The 19,963-nt window shown below is 39.0% G+C and overlaps 2 protein-coding genes across 4 annotated transcripts; one reads left to right on the forward strand and one right to left on the reverse strand.

Moving 5' to 3' along the window:
• Window positions 1-97: 97 nt before the first annotated feature.
• Tmem263 (transmembrane protein 263) lies at window positions 98-18,996 on the forward strand. 3 transcript variants are annotated; one of them, XR_015048446.1, is made up of 4 exons: window positions 98-375; window positions 8,280-8,346; window positions 12,888-13,406; window positions 18,722-18,996. XR_015048446.1 is itself a non-coding variant. In XM_021174208.3 (3 exons), exons 2-3 carry the CDS (start codon window positions 8,286-8,288, stop codon window positions 13,172-13,174), a joined length of 348 nt encoding a protein of 115 aa, XP_021029867.1. In that variant the 5' UTR covers window positions 98-375; window positions 8,280-8,285; the 3' UTR covers window positions 13,175-14,061. The 3 variants fall into 3 exon arrangements, 2 of the variants coding, with proteins under 2 accessions (XP_021029867.1, XP_085699195.1); XM_021174208.3 differs by lacking the exon at window positions 18,722-18,996 and having other exon boundaries at window positions 12,888-14,061; XM_085843069.1 differs by lacking the exons at window positions 98-375; window positions 18,722-18,996 and adding an exon at window positions 1,209-1,446 and having other exon boundaries at window positions 12,888-14,061.
• Window positions 15,450-19,286, reverse strand: Mterf2 (mitochondrial transcription termination factor 2). Its single transcript, XM_085843068.1, has one exon. The coding sequence runs from the start codon at window positions 19,284-19,286 to the stop codon at window positions 18,102-18,104; it is 1,185 nt and encodes a 394-aa protein (XP_085699194.1). The 3' UTR covers window positions 15,450-18,101.
• Window positions 19,287-19,963: the final 677 nt, after the last annotated feature.

Raw genomic sequence — 19,963 nt, forward strand, 5'->3', positions numbered from 1 at the left:
CGCAGGCGGGCCGGGGGCTGCTGGGAGGGCTGCGCGCGCCGAGCGACCGGTGGGCGCGGGAGGGGGGGGGGGGGAGGCGGAGGGCCGGGGGCGCGAGTGCGCGTGCGCGTCGGAACCCGAGGCGCGGGAGGAGGCGGGAGCTCCGGAGGCTGCGGAGGGGGCGGGTCGCGTCAGGCGCCACGTCCGCAGCCAGAGGCCGCCGCTGCCGCCGCCGCCTCGCACCGAGATTCTTCCGACTTCTGAGCCGGGAGAAGAGCATCTGGGTCGCGTAGCCGCCCCGGGCCGCATCAGGGCCTCTGCTGCCCCGGCCGCTTCTGCTGTCCTCCGTGCCACGGCTCCCTCCTCCCGGCCGCAGGTCCCGGCCTCGACCCCGCGGTGAGTGAGTGTGTCCGGTGGCTGGGGCGGGGGCGGGAGGGTGTCGCCGGCCTGAATGGCCGCACTCCGGGCCCTTTCCCGTTAGCCTCATCTGCACCTCACCTGCACGACCCCGGGGCCTGGCCGCTCCAGCCTGGCCCTTTGCAGGGGGGACACTGAACGGGAGGGGGATGGGCGGGAGTCGTTGGGGGGCGTACGGAGGTGTGGGGTTTCCCCAGTGGGTCCACGAGTTCATGGACGCGGTGTCTGCAGTTGAGGGGAGTCGCTCTGGAAGCCTGGATCTGACCTCTTGCCTTGAGTGTCAGGCTGCTGCGGAGGAGGAGATGGGGCATCCGAGGAGGAGCCCAGCTTCCTTGCCCCACTTAACTTCTGACCTGTTGATAAACGGTCCCGGTGGGTTCAAGTACACAGGGCTTGGCTCCAAGCGGAGATTCCCGCTGCTCTTCCCAAATCGGGAACTCCACTCCCACGCCTGTTCTAAGCCCGCAGGTGTGGGAATGAAGAGGGGCGCTGGCAGTGTCAAGGAGCGACTGGGGGGTGGGAGTGGGGGGGAAGGAGTCCGGGAGCAGCCCCCAGTGCAGTCACTGCCGACCCCAGACTCAATCCAAAACCGAGCCTGCCATGCACAAGCAGCATCTAGACTAGCCCGGGAGCTGCCACTCGGGATCAAGTTGGATCGTCTCTCTCTTAAGCCCGTCTTATATTGGAATTCCGCAGGAGCTAGGGTGTGCTGGGTGGACAACAAAGGGGCGGAGGAAGGAGGTGTCCAAGTCAGCACCAGCCTCTAGGGTCATTTTCTGCCTCTCCTGCCACGTCACTGCTCTGCTAAGGGGGGGAAAAAAAAAGACTTGCTTGTGCCTAAAGGCTAAAGGTGGACCAATGAGGGGGAGCTAGGGCTGCTGGGAAGAGTTATAAACACCTAGACTAGGAAGGGAAATCTTACTTGATTGTGTCTTTTGTATCTTGTGAACGCTGCTAATCCAAAAGGAAACATTGTGGGTATTTGTATCTGCTATTGGTTAGTGCTTAAAACTTCTAGTTGTTGCCGCTCAAAGGCTATCACACTAACAGGTAAGTATGTTTCCATTCATGCTTTAGCAACGCTTAATACACATCTGCTTTCATTTTTTTTTTTTTATAGCAGCACTTATACCAGAAACTAAGTTCAATGAAAACATCATTCGGAAAGTTTAATTGATTTTAACATATAAATTCAAAAGTGTTTGATATATATATATATATGTTTAAATTCGGGGAAAATCTTGACTTTCCTGTTTCCGTCCTTGAGTCTTTGCCCTTTTCCTACATTCTGATGCTATTGGACCAGATTACATACAATTAAGAGTACGGTCTTTATGTTCACTCATTGTCTTAACAAGATGTGGCACAAAGTAGGAATGGCAGCATCTACTGAACAAATTAAGTGTATTTTAGTGTGGATGACAGAGGTACTGGTTTTCTGATTTGGCAGAATATTTTAATCCTATTTCATGTTTCTTTAAGAAAAATACTTAAAACTATTTTGACAGTCTCGATTATTTGTCACTTTGTGTGGGATTTTTTGTTTGTTTGTTTGTTTTGTTTTTTCTGTGTAGCCCTGGCTGTCCTGGAGCTCACTTTGTAGACCAGGCTGGCCTCGAACTCAGAAATCCGCCTGCCCTTGCCTCCCAAGTGGTGGGATTAAAGGCGAGCACCACCACTGCCCGGCTATGTGGGATTTTTAAACTTTCATTGATAAAATTTTCTTTGTTGCCAAACTCAGTGCTTTTCCTGTAGTCTATTTGCTGTTAATTTAGTTAGCGGGAGCCACCTTTTATACAAGCAGTGATCAGCATTGTTAGGTACAGAAACATAAAACCCAGCAAGGTGATGTCTTGCTGTGCATTGCTTGCTAGTATATGTGTAGTTTTGAAACTCAAAGTTAGTTGGCAAAGGAATGAAGACATGCCATTTTCCACGTAGCCCATGCAGAAGAATTTCCTCCCTCCTTCTTAGATAGATTCTCATTCTAGAGCCTCAGCTGGCCTAGACCTCCTAAGTCTTGCTGTAGCTTTCCTGAGAGCTGAGATTATGGGTGTGAGCCACCATGCCTAGTTTAGTCTTTTTCTTATACAAGAAGCCTGTTACTTGTGTAACAAATGTTTAAAGTGACTTTGAAGGGAAAGTGTTGCACACTGTATTTTGTAGTTGAGCTTTTTACTGTTAATTTACTTGACTTTAGAGAGGTTATACTCGGAGGCTTTTTAAAAAAACATATTTTTAGATCTTGTTTTCTTTGTGGCCCCAAATTAAATTTGTATATAAAATGTTATTGAAACTCACACATCAGTGATTTTATTTTTTCTTAAAAACCCACACATATAACAGAAGGAAAGGTTTCCAACAGGTGTTTGGTTGCTTGTTTCTATTATTGGAGTAAATTACCCTCTAGGGAATAGTGGTATTGATATTTGCTTAATATATTTGCCAGCTGCTGTATTATTTTGTACTAGATAAAGATTATTCCTTTCCCATTATTTGCTATCATGTTATATAGTCTAGTAAAGAAGTCTTTATTGTTGATATTATAATAGTTTACCCATGCCAGGATCAAAAGATTGAATTATGTTTATAAAATAAATTTAGTCCTTTTCTTTAATTTAAAGGCCATTGTCATCATTGCCTTCTTTAGGAAAGCTTTTTTTTTTTTTTTAACTAGAAGCTTATATGCATCATGAGCTCCTAAAAATCAGATAATATATTAATATATTTTGCTTCTTAAGGTATGATCAAAGTAATTGCTTGAAAAGTGTATCCCCACTTAGCTAAGTTTAGGATAGAGCAGTACCTGTACTGTCTCAATGCATAACAAGATTTGGTTTAGTAGGGTTCACATGTATGTTAAATCAATGACTCAGTGAGTTCAGAACAGATGGATTGTGCAGAAATTAATGATTTTGGGGGCTGGAGAGGTGGCTCAGTGGTTAAGAGAACTGGCTGCTCCTCTAGAGGACTGGGGATTTAACTCCCAGCACCCACATAAAGGCTCACAATCAACTGTGACTCCTGTTCTAGGGGGTCAGATGCCCTTTTCTGGTCTTCATGGGCAGTGTATGCACACGATGCATACACATACATTTGTGCAAACAGGCCAAAACACATATATATATTTTTTCTTATCAAAAGGTCAAAATTTATATATTATTTCCTTTTGAGGTACAGTCTTGTTTTCTAACTCTGGCTGGCCTAGAGCTCACAATGTAGCCAAGCTGATCTCAAACTCATGGCAGCCCTGCTTCAGTCTCCAGGGCGTTTGGATTATAGGATTGTGGGACACCTGGGTTCCTTCTTTTTGGTTTTTCGAGACAGGGTTTCTCTGTGTAGCCCTGGCTGTCCTGGAACTCACTCTGTAGACCAGGCTGGCCTTGAACTCAGAAATCCGCCTGCCTCTGCCTCCCAAGTGCTGGGATTAAAGGCTTTGGCACCACGCCCAGCCTGGGTTCCTTCTTGCAATCTTAGTTAAAACTTTAGGATTCAATCTTTTTGTTGTAAAAATAATCAGATCATTTTATACTAATCTGCGTTAAATTTGTAGGAAACTTTAGGAATCTTATACATTCCTTTCTTGCTCTCTATGAATTTATACTAACTATTCAATGAATACTGGCTACTCATTTGAAGGCTGTTTTTGCTAAATCCTCTTCGTCAGCTGACTCTTAAATACACTCTAATGAAGGGTGTAAGTCTGTTTTAGTCATACGTAAGCATGAGCACATCACCCACTTTCCATAGAGTAAGTCATTACTTAATTGCCATTGTCTAAACCTCAACTTGTCTCAGACTGTCTTAGCTTCTTAAGTACATTGACCAATGAATATTTTCTGTGGAGTCCCTGAAGGCATCTATCTTCTATAACTTTCTGTGGATGTTTTGAAGGTGTCTAAAATACAACTTGTTCAGAAGCCTCTTGATGAAATTTTTTTTTAATGTATACCATCTTGATTATTATTTCTGCCTACTTAGTTGCTCATTCTAGAAATCTAACAAACTAGATTTTCCTCATAAACTTGTTTTAACATCCAAGTTGGCTTGGGCACAGAAATTCAAGTATTTGACTATATCACACGTTAAGGACCTAAAGATGAAATAGTGAACAAACCTCAAACCCTTGTTCTCACAGAGCTTATATTCTAATAGGGATACATATAAAATAGATATTAAGTGATAATAAAAGCTAAGAAGAAATCAGAGTAAGGTAAAAAATGATAGGCAGAGTAGAGAAGAAAGTGCTTGCCTCAAGATCTTATAAGGAGATCTTACACAAGGACCCCAATCTCTCCTAATCCTGACAGCATTTGTTTTTGTTTTCTTGAAGAGAGCTATTCTGATTGGGGTGAAAGGGAATCTACAGTTTTGATTAGCATTTCCTTGATGGCTAAGGATGAGTACTTTTTAATATATATATTGGTTATTTGTAATTCTTTTGGTAGCTGTTTAGTTTACTTGCCCATTTTATTGGTTATATTATTTGTTCTTTTGGTGTTTTATTTATATATAAATAGACTGGATATTAAGCCTCTGATGTCTAGTTGGTAAAGGTTTCCTATATTCACTCTGCTGGTGTTTCCTTAGATATGCTAAAGATTTCAGCTACTGGCTTTTGTTTTTTTGTTTTTTTAAAGATTTATTTATTATATGTAAGTACACTGTAGCTGTCTTCAGATGCACCAGAAGAGGGCGTCAGATCTCATTACGAATGGTTGTGAGCCACCATGTGGTTGCTGGGATTTGAACTCAGGACCTTCAGAAGAGCAGTCGGTGCTCTTAACCACTGAGCCATCTCTCCTGGCTTTTGTTTTTTAAGGGAGGAGGGGTCTCATTTGGCTCAAGGATTTGTGGGAATATAGTCCTACAGAGCAAGGTAAGCATGACAGAATGGATGGTATTGGAAACTTGTAGCAGAGACTCCTTACCTAGTGATGGACAAGAAATCGTAGCTAGTTTTTGTATTTTGGTATTGATTATCATAGCTTCTATTGTTGACCATCAGCAATTGACCATGCGTTTCTGTGTATAAAAGTAGGTATATGTATATAGATTTATGTTGTATAGTGGGATATAATGAACAGTTTACACAGAACTGTCTCCCAAATTAACAGTCTGTTGGGAGAAGAAAGTGGCCATGTAATAATTTTTTTCCACAGAAGGAACACACATAATTTCCCAGGATTTTCTACATGTTTTGCTTTAGAATCTGTTAAATAATATTCTCATTTTAGGGTTAGGGCTGGAATATCTTAGTTGCTATTTTAAATCTATTAAGTTATTTTTCCTTTGTCATATATTTTTATATCAGTTGGGATTTAAACTTAGGCTTTTTAAAGCTAGAGTCTTGAACACTATGCAATATAATTTGTTATGTTCTTACCATGTTTATAGATATAAATGGAAACAAATGTAGCTTTCTAGTTTGAGAGTTCTCTAATTAAGTCAACTTAGTCAAGGATTTTGGCTTGGAACAAAGAACCAACTGATATTCCTTTTTTTTTTCTGTGCAAGATTATATATGTTTATTGTTTTTTTTTAGTCATATGAAATCATGTGCTAAATTCACAAGGCATAGTTATCATCACATGATTTATGTTGTTGGATTTTAGGGCCCACTGAAGTCTGTTTTGGGATTTAGGTTGTAAAGTCAGGATGTAATATAGGAAATTAAAATAACCTTTTAAAATCTCTACTTTTTATAGTTTGCTCTGTGTCCTATACCCAAGTCTCCATTTCTATTTCGATTCTCGCCTTGGATTATCAAAATACAGTGTAACAGGTCTTTCTGCAGTGACTTGAGCTTTCCTACTCTTTGTTCTTTCCATGGTAGTCAGAATGATGTCCTCCTTCTCCTCTTCCTCCTCTTCTTCTTCTTCTTTTTTTTTTTTTTGTGGGTTTTCGAGACAGGGTTTCTCTGTGTAGCCCTGGCTGTACTGGAACTCACTTTGTAGACCAGGCTGGCCTGGAACTCAGAAATCTGCCTGTCTCTGCCTCCCGAGTGCTGGGATTAAAGGCGTGTGCCACCACGCCCGGCCCTTCCTCCTCTTCTTCTTCCTTCTTTTCCTCCTTCTCCTCCTCATCTTCCTCCTCTTTTTTATTTTTTAATTTTTTTTATTTTTAGGTAGAACAGCTGGGTAGCCTAGGATTGCCTTGAACTCCAGGTATTCCAGCCTTAACTTCCTGAGTGCTAGGATTACAGGCCTGAGCCTCCACATCCATTTTAATATTTAAAAACTGTAAACCAGAACACCTCATTCTGTTCAGTGTGTCTCATTGTTTCTCCAACTCACTGCTAAAAGCCAGTCTCCACCATTGACTGCAGGGGCTTGTATACTGCAGACCATATTTTGTGATTCCCTCTCATACTGCCCTTTGATGTAGTCTCTTCATTCTTTATTAGCTCTTGTTTCTTGCTGCTCCTGGTAAGCTTTCACCTCAGGGCCCTTTTCCTTGCTGTTTGTTCTGATTGAGGACTCTTCATTTAAATGTCTGATGCTTTACCTCTTGTGGGATGTACTCAAAATGAAACCTTCACAGAATATCCATTTAAAACACCACTTTCTCTTTTCCATTCCTCCACATCGATAGCTTTTAGCACTATTTGACATACACTATAGTGTTAATATATCATCCTCCCCAGCTAGTGTGACTGTTGCCCTATGGCAGGGACTCATCGCCCTTTGTACCTAGCTCAGATTGATACTTAATCACTACTTGATAATTAGTGTGTCAAAGGTCATTATACATTTCCACCATGCCATGTTTGCATGTGTAAGATGGCCTGCAGGTGCCTAAGTACCTTTGGAGGCCAGGGATGAACATTTGTTGTGCTCTTCAATCAGCTCTCCATCTTACTGCTTTTGAGACATGGTCTTCCACTGAAACTGGAGCTCACTAATTTAGTTAGAATGGCTGGCCAGTAAACCTGATAGATCTTCAGCCTCCTTAACATTTCTGGGTTTGCAAGCATTTACCCAGATTTTAATTAAGTTTTTTCTTTAAAGTGGATATTGAGATTCAGAACTGAAGTTTTCAATGTTTGTGTGGTAAGCACTTGACTGACTGAGCCATCTGCTCAGCCTCTTCACAATATCCTTTTAAATATCTGTTGTTTATGCATAGATATAATGACTTAGTCCTTAGAGACACAGGGCAAACGCTTGGTTGACTGTGAGGCCTTAGAGACATAGGAAGAATACTTACTGGACTGCTGGAATCATGGTCCTGGTTTTCTGTCCAAGCAAGATACCATATAGTCAGTCTTAGGTCAGTCTTGCCTTGCCTTTACTTAGCCACGTTTATTTAAAAAAAAAAAAAAAACCAAAACAATTATTTTCAGATCATAAAGGAATTTGGAAAAGGAATTCTAACCATATTTTTTTCTTAATAGAGTATTGGTTCTTAAGTTTCTTTCATATCTTTACTTAGAATTAATCATAGTTTATGTTTTTTCCACAGGTTTTTCGATTCTCTCACTATTTCTGTCTATAACTGTAAGAGAAACACACACTCAGTCTTTTGCTGATTCAGATAGGTGTGCTACCGTTCAGAGGGAGCTTAGTTTCCCCAGCTTTATTATCGTCCAGCTCTCCTTTCCCAGCAGTTTTCTGTTTAAGTTGAAGTGCCATAGTGAAAACAACGAAGGGGAACTGGAGTCAGCATTGCTGTTCTTTGTTAGTGCTGCCAATAAGATTTCTGTTGTCCTTGGTGAAATTTCAAGTCTTTTGTAAACTCTATAGTTTGAAGTAGGAGATAGGATGAGTTACTCTTTGGTGGGTACTTGAAAATGTTCTTTATCTAAATAAAATCACTTAAGTTGATTTAACACAGCAGGCAAGAAGTGGTAATCTTACTCTGAAATATGTTTTGTTTTATAGGTGATCATGAATCAGGCAGATAAAAATCAAGAAATTCCATCTTACCTTAGTGATGAACCCCCAGAAGGTAAGCATGTAACCAGACTAAGCATGGAAGGAATATGATGGAAAATTAAAGCTATGACCACTTTTAAAAATTAAATGTAGAGAATTATAGCCTTTATATAGTCAATGGACATGTTCCAAAAATAATTGAGCCTTTAATAAGAAAATACAGACCTTGGTGTATAGAGACAATTTCTATTACTTAAGGTTTAGTTTCTTGTCACACTTTCAAGACCATTTCACAAGAAAAAACATCTTTTTATTTGTGAAAATGTGGGAGGTACAGGATGGACTGTTTGTTTTTGATGTCCTGCATATGAACACACCTAATTGAAGATTTGAGAATTTTAAAATTCCTATAATTTATTACAGTATAATTGATACTGCTCTCTCTGTTCATATATGGTCTTGGGTTCTGCTTAATTTGGCTTTCTAAGTCATAACTATTTTAGCTTGAAAACTGTGACATGAATATTGGAAACACTCTTTGCCTCCTCTCTGGTGTCCTAACGCTGTACAGAAAATGCCTGTTGTCTTCTGTTCCCTGTGGATTTGGTATAGACTCTGTAAGCTTGATCTAAGGAATGACTTCCTCGGGGAACTGCGTGTTAGTTCCTGGGTAGATGTCCTAACTCTAGGCACTGCATCTCTTCCCAGTGCTGTTTTCCCTCTCTGAAAGTTTCTGCCCATATTATTAGTCACAAATCAAATTTCTAGGAAGATATAAAAAGAAATAAAAATCTTACAGGTAAGCCTGCCATGGTGACTGACACATGCAATCCCAGCATTGTGACATAACAGCCAGAGGATACCAAGTTTACAGCTTGGCTACATAGTGAATGAGGAGGAACTATCTAATTGGTTTCATTTAGTTTAGAGGTAGAATAACCTGAAAATTATTAGCTCAGTGTTTTTCTTTTTTTTGTTTTTTCGAGACAGGGTTTCTCTGTATAGCCCTGGCTGTCCTGGAACTCACTTTGTAGACCAGGCTGGCCTCGAACTCAGAAATTCACCTGCCTCTGCCTCCCAAGTGCTGGGACTAAAGGCGTGCACCACCATGCCCAGCTCAGTATTTTTCTTAAAGAACAATTTGTATAAGTTTATTATATATTCCAAGTCTATATAATATATGTATATATAAAATGTATGTTTTCTGTTTCTGTCTTGATTTTTAAAAATTTGTTAACCATGTTTAATGGTACATGTCTTTAATCACAGCACTCAGGAGGCAGAGGGAAGCAGATCTCTGTGAGTTTGAGACCAGCCTGGTTTATATAGAGATTTCCAGAACAGCTGGGGCTACATAAATGAGAACTTGAAAAAATAAAAAACAAAACACAAAACCCAACTCTTTGTTTTCTTTGGAGATAGGGTCTCTCTCTCTGACAAGAATGTGCCATCATTCTCTGATCCTTATCTTTGGGAAAAGATTTTTGTATTATAAAGTTAAACATACTTATTTTTTGAGACAGGGTCATCTATGTAGCCTAGGCTACCCTCAATCTGAGGTCGTCTTGCTGCCTCAGTACTCTAATTTTATATAATTTTATAATTAACATATTTAATTTTGTTATATATTTTATAATTTTATATCATTTTATAACTAATATATTACCTGTACCTTAAGTCTTTTATTTTTACCCATTTAAAAATTTAAAATTTATTATGCTTAGTAGTTTTAATATTTGTGTTTTAAAAACAAATTTAGCAGTAAATATATCTTATATGTATAATATTTTGTTGGTTTTTAATATTTGTTTTCATATTTAAATACAAGTATCATGGAATTTTAAAGCAAAATTTGTTTTAGCTGATTTTCCTTCCCCATGTCTCCTTTCTGTTTTCCAGGCCACATGTGTTCTTTGCCTTCATGTCCCCTTCTCCTTAGCATCTCTTTTTGCCTTTGTTTGAACTGTTTTAGATTTTCAGGTTTTATCTGCATTTCTTCCCACTTGTATACACATGTATATTAAAGCTAGGATCCAAATATGAAAGAGAATATGCAATTATTTCTTTCTGAGTTTGCATCATCTAGCTTAGTGCTTTCCAAATCCATTCATTTTTTGCACATTTTGTAATTTCATTTTTCTTTACAGCTGAATATAATTCCATTGTATATATGTGCCACATTTTCAATATCATCTCTTGATGGGCATCCAGGCTGGTTCTATTTTTGCTGTTGTAGATAGAGAAGCAATGACATGGATGTGCAAATACCATGTTATTTATAGTATGCTGTCTTTGAGGATATGCCCAGGAATGGCATAGCTGGGTCATACAATAATTCTATTTCAGTTTTTTGAGAGACCTTCATACATAATGGCTGTACTGATTTTCATTCCTTCAAGCAATGAACAAGGGTTCCTCTTTTCTTACCAACATTGCTATTAGTTTTCAATTTTTGTTTATTCAGAGACAAGGGTCTCTATGTCTGACTGGTCTGGAACTTGGTATGTTGATGGGGGAAATCAGATAGAACCAATATTGATTGCAAATGCCATAATGATACTTTGTATTTTAAAGTAGAAAATAAGTATACACACACACACATATATATATATTTATATCTGCCTGGTTCTGCTTCCTGGGTGTTGGGATTAAAGGTGTGTGCCACTGCAACTGACCTTATTAGTTTGGATGTTAGCAATTCTTACTTGGGTGAGATGATATCTCACGGTAGTTTTAATTTGCATTTTCCCCCAGGGCTAAGGATATCAAATACTTTGGTTAATGCTTTTTGTGTGTGTGGGTTTTTTGTTTTGTTTTTGTACTTTGAGAAAATAAACTCTGGATATTCATTCTCTGTTTGATGTGCAGCTGGCAACACTGTCCTTCTGTTCTGTGGGCTCTTTGCTGTTCTTAGTTTCCTGTGCTGTGCAATAACGTTTTAATATCATGTAGTTCCAATTGTTGATTCTGAGTGCTATTTTGTGTCTGATAATACTATTTGGAATAATCAGTAAGACTGCCCTAATTAGAATGTAAAGCTTCCAAGCAATGAAAAAAAGTCTTAGGAGGAATCTGTGCCTTGTGTCTTAGAAAAGCTCAATTTTAGAACTTTCAGATAAGAGATTTGTGACCTAGCCGGGCGTGGTGGCGCACGCCTTTAATCCCAGCACTCGGGAGGCAGAGGCAGGAGGATTTCTGAGTTCGAGGCCAGCCTGGTCTACAAAGTGAGTTCCAGGACAGCCAGGGCTATACAGAGAAACCCTGTCTCGAAAAAAAAAAACCAAAAAAAAAAAAAAAAAAAAAAAAGAGATTTGTTACCTAGTTGATCCTGTTTATATATTTTTATAAATCTCATTACTGTTTGGAGAGAAGACAGGTACATTCTTGCAGCTGCTTTTGCAATGGTCTTTTGTGCTTTATATCTAATTTCTGGAACTCTCAAGAGATTTGTGAGAGAATAAAGTGAAAAGACAAACCCATTTTAATATATTTTGAAGGAGATTTTTTTACCATGTGTCCCCTCTCCTCAAAGTCCATAGAGATCCCCAAAATACCTTCAGAACTACATTATATGAAGATGATTATTTTGATAATAACTGCATCCTGAATAAGAAATTGAAAGCTACATATGTTTATATTTTTATTTTTCATACTTTTTAGGGTAAAATTTTATTAGTAAAGCTGCAAATCAGAGAGACATTTAAAATACATCTTTTAAAATAAGATTATATTATATAAAGTTGTTTAGTCTCTATAATATTTCTTTTTATAAAAAATATTTTCTTTTATGGATAAGACTTAGCACTGAGCCATACATGTGTGATATACTCCTGGGTAGACATGGATACATGTCTACTTATTTCACATAGGGAACTATTGATATACTGGAGTCAAACTTGGTAAACCAATAAGTTTAATTGGGTTTACTTACAGGAGTAGAAGTGAATCAAAGACAGCGGCATCACTAAAGTCTACTCCAGTATGGGTGACAGCTCACAGAAGCTGGAAATGTGGAGTACACTCTACACCTGAAGGGAGCTCAACAAGTTGGAGAGTGTCCCTCCCAGATAGCTCAGCTCAGCTCTGCTTCTTTCAGGCACCTCAGCTTGTCTGAATGTTTTTCACTGGTCCTTAATATATATTTAGTGAAGGAGGGGCCTAGTGAATTTGGTCAGTTTCAGGAAGCCGTTCTGAATTACTTTCTGAGTTTAAGGAGCTTCTATATAGAATGGAACTTTTACCTTCCTTTTAATAAAATATTCTGTGTCATCTTAATCAGCTTCCCTTCAAAATGGGAGATTTTAATCTCAGAGGAAATTGCTACACAACACTATGTGTGGTGGTGTATACCTATAATCTCAGTGTTTGTGAAGTAGAAGTAGGAAAATTGTGAGTTTGAGGAAAGTATGGACTACATTAACAAGACCTTGCTTCGAAGACTTAGTTGTGGATCAAGGTATAAAATAAGGCATCTGCAGCTGTACTCAGGCAAGAGCTTCTTACTCAGTATAACAGAGTTTATCAGATTAAGCTGCTAGTTGTGAGAAAGGTTACTTAATGATTTGAACTGTTCTTAGAAAGACTTGATATTGACTATCATATGTCTCTCATTAGGGTCAATGAAAGATCACCCGCAGCAGCAGCCAGGAATGTTGTCTCGTGTGACTGGAGGTATCTTCAGTGTTACAAAGGGAGCTGTTGGTGCCACCATTGGTGGTGTGGCTTGGATTGGTGGAAAGAGTCTGGAAGTGACCAAAACAGCTGTTACAACTGTGCCTTCCATGGGAATAGGGCTGGTGAAAGGAGGCGTGTCTGCTGTGGCTGGAGGTGTGACAGCTGTTGGGTCTGCAGTTGTAAACAAAGTGCCCTTATCAGGAAAGAAGAAAGACAAGTCCGATTGAGAGAGAAGTACACTTGCTCTCCACAGCATATGATGCCAGTGGCATTGAACAGCTCAATTACAGACTACAACCAAGTCAACCGCTAAACTGCTGTGTTGAAAGTATTGGTGACTGGCTGCATCTAAAACAAGAAGAGTCCAGTACGACCACAGTGACTGAAGGCTTCTCATCCTTAAGTTCAGCTTTTTATCTGGTAAAACGTTACACTTGTTCAGTTGTAACTGAAGATATGGTATGTTTAAATATTTGCTCTAAGTCTTTCAGTTTGACTAAAAAATGTGAAAGTTCAACTTAGTAGATGGTTTTACAGTTCCATGTGTACAGTGTGCCAGGTAACTCACATGACCCTTACAAAGGGACTCGAACTACATAAACTGTACCTTTGATGTGCCTAATAGTTTCAGATGTCTTAGTTTTTTATAACTATAGTGGTTTAGGCCAAGAGGCATTCTTATTTAAGCTGGCAAAAAAGTAGCAGGAATTCAAAAGTTTAGAAGACAAATGTTTTTATGATACTGTTAATTTTTTTTTTTTTTTGGTTAGATAAGCATTCTGTTTGTTTAATCATTGATGCCTTACAAAAGAAAACATCTTTTCTAATAATCTTAAATATGTGCAGTTCTTATAATTATCAGTGAACTCTTTTAAAGGTTGTAAATCTAGTTTCCCTCTTACAAATCTCAGGAGTATTGAGGTAAAGGAGTTCCCTGGTGCCAGTGGGTAAGAGTGCTTATCAGCAGTTGTGAATAGTTAACATGAAACGTGCTTTAGTAGTTGGATTCATGCTCCCATCATTAATACACCCTACAGTAGCTATGGAACATTGCTTAGCTCATCAAAAGCTGTGTGGGAAGTTTCATATTGAGAAGGAATAATTTTTTTTTTTTTTTGAGACAGGGTTTCTCTGTATAACCCTGGCTGTCCTGGAACTCACTTTGTAGACCAGGCTGGCCTCGAACTCAGAAATTCGCCTGCCTCTGCCTCCCGAGTGCTGGGATTAAAGGTGTGTACCACCACGCCTGACAAATATTAATTTTTAAGTTCTTATAATTATCCTAAGAATCTAAGATAATCCTTCATGCTTATTCTTTCTTTAGGATGTCTTAAATTATTACAAGTAATTCCTTTAAAAATACAATAAAATCAACCATTAATATATGAGGATTGACTCTTCAAATGAATGAGATGGGTTCCATACATTGGCTTTGAATTAAAAAAAATAGATAAGTGCTTTCAATGATGTATTTAGGGTTTTGTTGTTGTTGTTGTTGTTTTCCTTTGAGATGGGGTCTTCTAAAGCCCAGGCTGGTCTTGAACTGGATATGTAGCTGAGGATATTCTTGCGCTTCTAATTCTGCATTCACCTCCCAAGTGCTGGGATTACAGGCATGAGATACCATGCTTGGTTTATGTGATGTTGGGGATGGAACCCTGGGCCGCATGCATAGTAGACAAGTACTGTACCAACTGAGTTGCATTTGCAGTGAAATTCATTCATGGCTTTAAAACATGTTCTCTTATAACCCTTTAAAGCAGCTGTAGACATACCATTTCTCAAGCCAGTTTCAGGCAGGAAGTTGAAGGTTTTTGATATGGATGGTAACTGTGTTGTGTCTTAATGTGCTATCATAACACATTCATTTTCACAGAATGTAACTCAGAAGTTCATTTCTTTTTGACTTAATGCTTAGTTTCATGGAAATTTATAAGTGACATATATTTGGCATTTATCTTACAATCTAAGCCTGAAAAAAATTCTTAATTTTCTTTATACCTAAAACTAGAATTCTGTCTCCATTCTGCCCCTTCTAACTCCCCGGAGAGAGGAAGGGAGTGGTGCCTTGGTGTAAGTCAAAATGTAGTGTTCCTAAATCCAGGAGAAGATCACCCGAATATGTAGGTTCAAATGTTTGGAACTCTTAAGAGGATTCTATTAGTAATGTGGGCCAACAGTTGAATAAAAATATAAATTTAAAAAGCATTAATAAATAACAGCAGGACTGTCAAGCAAATCTACAAATGTTCTTGGAACTTTGTTTATACAAAATTTAAAATCATTGAACTAAATTTAGAAGGAATTAAATGGTCATTTATTTCATGCAATATTATTTAAGAGACATTTGTTGGTACATCTGGTGAAATGTGTTAACAAATGGTATTTTTAAAGTTCCAAAATTAATAGACCCATTCTCAGTGATCTAAATAATGGTATTGGAGAAATTGATTCCTGCTATTTAGAAGAATTTATTGATTCATTGCTGGTTTGTATTTCTAACTTAGAGGCTCTACTATGCTTTGTACTTGAATTAGTCTAAGTGTAGGCTTAGTATACTATATGCTTGCATATTTATTTTCAACTTTGCTTGTCTTTAAAATCACTTGAGGAAAAATGGCTAATTAATTTCTGCTACAGAAAAGCCAACTGGTAAATTTTCTCAATTGTCTTAAATGCTAAAGTACAATGTGGTTCACAGCGGCTTTTACGATAGCAGAGAACTGTACAAATATACAGGTAGCTGTAGTTCTAACTGAAATGAACTTGCCATTTGATGATGTGTACAGCAATATACCTGAGTCCCTTCTAGTTTATGTAGACTAGCAATTTGACCTGTTAAACAGGACTAGTTTACTTTGTTGTATACACCTGGAGGTATCTGTTATTCGACTCCGTTTTTTAGTGGGTTTTGGCACAGTGAAGATAAATTTGTGTGACCCACTTGAATGACTGATCTAACAATGTTGATATGAATATTGTATTTAGTGAAATGTCAGATGAAAATACCTGATTGAATAATGCGGGGATTTTTGTATTAAAGGGATGGGAAAGAACACCTGAATCTGATAATAAAGGACTATGATCTACAAAGATGGAATGTTTCATAAAGATCTACAGAAATAAAGGGAATTTGTAAACAGGATGATCTTAAAAGTTAAGATTACACAGTTCAGGGTGTGCTGCAGTAAATTTTTTTGGTGATACTTTACAAACACAATATTAATGTAGACACAACAGTAAAGTACAAACACAACTAAAAGTCTGAAAATTCAGATGTCTAGGTTTCGTCATCTCAGTTTGTTCAGTCTCTTTAACAACCTTTGTAGGTTATTCTTGAGCCTACTAAAGTGTGAAAGCTGAAGAGCTAGACCTAGGGAACACTTCTATTGTATGTAGTTAAGGAACCACTTAAGATTGCTGCTGCAGGGATACCGTGGCCACTTCACACTGGCGTTTCTTCTATGAGTTCTAGGAGTTAAACCTAACTTAGGTTCTAATGTCCCACGTGCTGTGTCCTGAGCCCTTCAACCCACTCTACATTGCCTTCTCACTTCCCTACTCCAACAGTCACTCTGGATAAGTCAACCAGTGACTGCCCTATTCCAAATTCATTAGTCACTTCCCCACATCTTAGTGGCCTCTCTGTGACAATCTCATCTACAGCAATGACTCTAAATGCTAGAGCAGTGCAAGTGGTGCTGATGTTTATCTCTGCTTCTGACTTCTCACAGCTTCATTCTTGGCCTCTGGCCTGTTACTGACCACCTCACAGTTGACAGGTAACTGTAGAGGACCTTGTAGCCTGTAATGTTTTCCAGACCTGCTTTGAGAAAGTGAGCCAGTGCATACATGTATTACTGATAACTGCCAGGAAAAAGGTCTAAAGGTTCACCCTGAGTATGAACTCCTGCCCCTCAGATAGATAGTGATGCTTCTCATTTGTGCTACACTGGATGAAGCACATGTTCTTTTTCTTATATACACATATGTATATATTCAAGTACACAATTGTGATTGAATTCAAGGTGAAACGTGAACTCTGCCACTGGACCACAGCTGCCAACATCTGGTCTTAACATTTTTCTTGATAGTCCTAAGTGCTTTGGGTAAGTGCCTTACTTTGAGTCTTATTGTAGAAGAGTTAAGTATTCTTAGCTTCCTGGGCACTTGTTACTATTCATTACCCCAACTAAGGAACTGAACAGATTTGGATAGTGAGGGATATTTGCATTGGCTAAGAGAAAGAAAAAATAAGATAAAGGCTGCAATGCCTCATTATATTGAGAAGCTGTGCACACCACATAGTCAACTGTTGTGAATTACAAACAACGTATATTACAGTTACTACAAACTATACACCTGAAAGTGAGCCATTCTTTATCTGGGTGATGTTTATCTTAGAGGTAGAAGTGGAAATACTACAACTGAAAGTAGGGTAATCACATAAAGTAGATTTTCAGGCTTTCTAGGAATCCACATTCATTTCAAGTGCATGAATTAAGTTTGAAATTAGTTTTCAGACCCCTCCCCTATAATCTGTTTGCATTCCTTTCTTTTGCTGTTTAGGGAAAGGTGAAAATCTTTTCCTGAAATTAAACAGAATTCAGATCTTAATAAATCTGAACTCTGCTATGAACCTCATTTGTAAAATGAGGAACGGGATGAGTGCTTGTTTCTTAGGAGATTTCAAACTGACCACAGAAGTAGGCTCTTAATCCTTCTGGATGAGTACTACTTCTCAAAGATACTCACTACAAACACAAGGTGAAGTTAGCTCTCTCTAAAAGAATGTGTTGTTGGCCTGTTAATGACTCAAGGCTGGCCGTGGGGATTTATACTTTGGTAGCAGCTCTTGGAACAGAGGTGTTCCTGTACTCTGGTCAAGAGTAGAACTGTCAATTTCTTCAAAATGATTCGTGTGAACTATCACACTCCTGCTGCTTAATATATGATGTTTTGGAATAATAGTTCCAAGATCAAAGTTACTGGTTTTATTTAAGCACAATTTACATTTTAAAACACAGCAAATGAGTCAGAAACTACCAGTTAAGAGGCAACTTGAACACAACTCAGAATCTCAGTAGGCCCTGAGAATCATTAGTGCTTATAAGCTGAATTGCTAAGTCATTGTGAATTGGTCACTTTGCCCTGTCACTCTTCAACCTTTAATGATGCCACAGGGTTAAATAATGGCCTTCCTTGTTTGGCTTGCATTTTGCTAAAGTTAGCCTCAAACTCCTTTTTTGTTCCATTTAGACTTGCTAGATGTCCATCCTTTATTCCGTAGCCTAAAGAATTCAGCTTTCTTATCCTATATTGAATTATCTGTGGCGTCAATTCCAGGACCATTGGTGACTCTCTTATTTGAGCTATGGAGATGCCTTCTTTCAGCAGTGCCTGGGTTCTCTCTTCTAGGACAGAAGCAGGATAACATAGAAGGGCTGGGCATTTCACAACTAACTGTCGTAGGTCAGAGTCTGTACACTCAAAAGTAGCTTTAGTGAAGGAAATACTGTTCTGGATACTTCCTGGCTGAAGTTGAAAAAGAAACCCTTTAAGTTTGGACAGAAGCTGAAGAACTTCAGAGTCTGTGAAGCCTTGTCCTTGAAGAAATTTCAGTATTTCATCTACAGCTGTAGGAGAATTTAACACAATGAATGGATTTTGGCTTAATAATTTTAGTAGCCACACTTTAGCATTGGCCTCAGATCCACCTAAGTTTAGGTAGCTCTCCTGGAGAACCCCTATCATTTGTTTATTGTTCTCTACAGGATTATGGAAAATGCTAGAGGCTGTTGTCAGAAACCTGCTAATCACCACATTCTTGAGTCCCAGCTCTTGAAAGAACTGAACATTTAGCTTCTGGTTCTCCTGGTCCTTGACAGTAAAGAACGATTCTGGAAACTGCTCTATTAACTGCACTAACTCTGCCTCGTTTTTGCAGACCATCTGCCAGAGTTTCCTTTTGGTGTTAACAGCAGTGGGACTGCAGATAATCGCTTCCGGACAGCGTTCTAATATACTGGCAATCACAGTTTTGTTGGCACCTAGTTCTTTCAAAATATTTGCAATCTCTTCAACGTAGGTTTCCTCCTCTAGAAGCACCCATCCTTTCAGCCTGCGGATTTTTCTAATGTCAACGGAACATGCACAGAGCTTTTCCACCGTTCTCTTGTTTTCTTTATCTGACTGGCTGTCCGTTCCGTAGGTGACACATGCTGAAGAGGGTTTGATTTTCAGAGCTGGTGGCGGCTTTCTGAGAAGACACAGTCTGCAGAGTTGGTATCCTGTCAGCAACCTCCACGGCATGCTGTGAGCTCTGGCTAATTTCCACATCTTAAGGCTGAGAATGTCCACATTGTGCCTGCATGGAAGATGACGACTTAAAAGGAGCACTGGCTTTTACAACACTTAGAAATCTGAGTTCTAAGCAGTAACTGGGAACAATTTAAGCTGGCAAGGAAAACTATTCCATCATAATGCATCTTATCACAAATTTAAGGCATCTCATCCTTTATAAAAATATTCTATTTGAGCTCTGTATCCATCCTGTGAAGCAGGTGCTCCAAATACAGGTTGAAGGTCATGGGGTTCAAAGGTTCATAGGTCTCAACTGTTCTGACACAGATTTCCTTTTTGACAGCTGTCATGTCTTTTTTAGGTGGCAGATTACACAGGTCATTGTTTTTATAAGGTTTTACATTTTTCAAGTTGATGTTTAGCTCAGGTAGATGCTTAGGAAGGGAAACGTCATCTTTCATTCTATTTTCAAGTATTTTTGCTGACAAGCTATAATCCAGACAGGTTAGTTTGTTTTATTTGAAATGAGTACATAGGGGCTGGAGAGATGGCTCAGCAGTCAAGAGCACTGTTTGCTCTTCCAGAGGTCCTGAGTTCAAATCCCAGCAACCACATGGTGGCTCACAACCATCTGTAATGGGATCTGATGCCCTTTTCTGGTGCATCTGAAGACAGCTACAGTGTACTCATATAACTAACTAACTAACTAACAA

This window comes from Mus caroli, unplaced genomic scaffold (genome assembly GCF_978045245.1).
Source record: "Mus caroli unplaced genomic scaffold, Mus_caroli_1 scaffold_9, whole genome shotgun sequence".
NCBI lineage: Eukaryota > Metazoa > Chordata > Mammalia > Rodentia > Muridae > Mus > Mus caroli.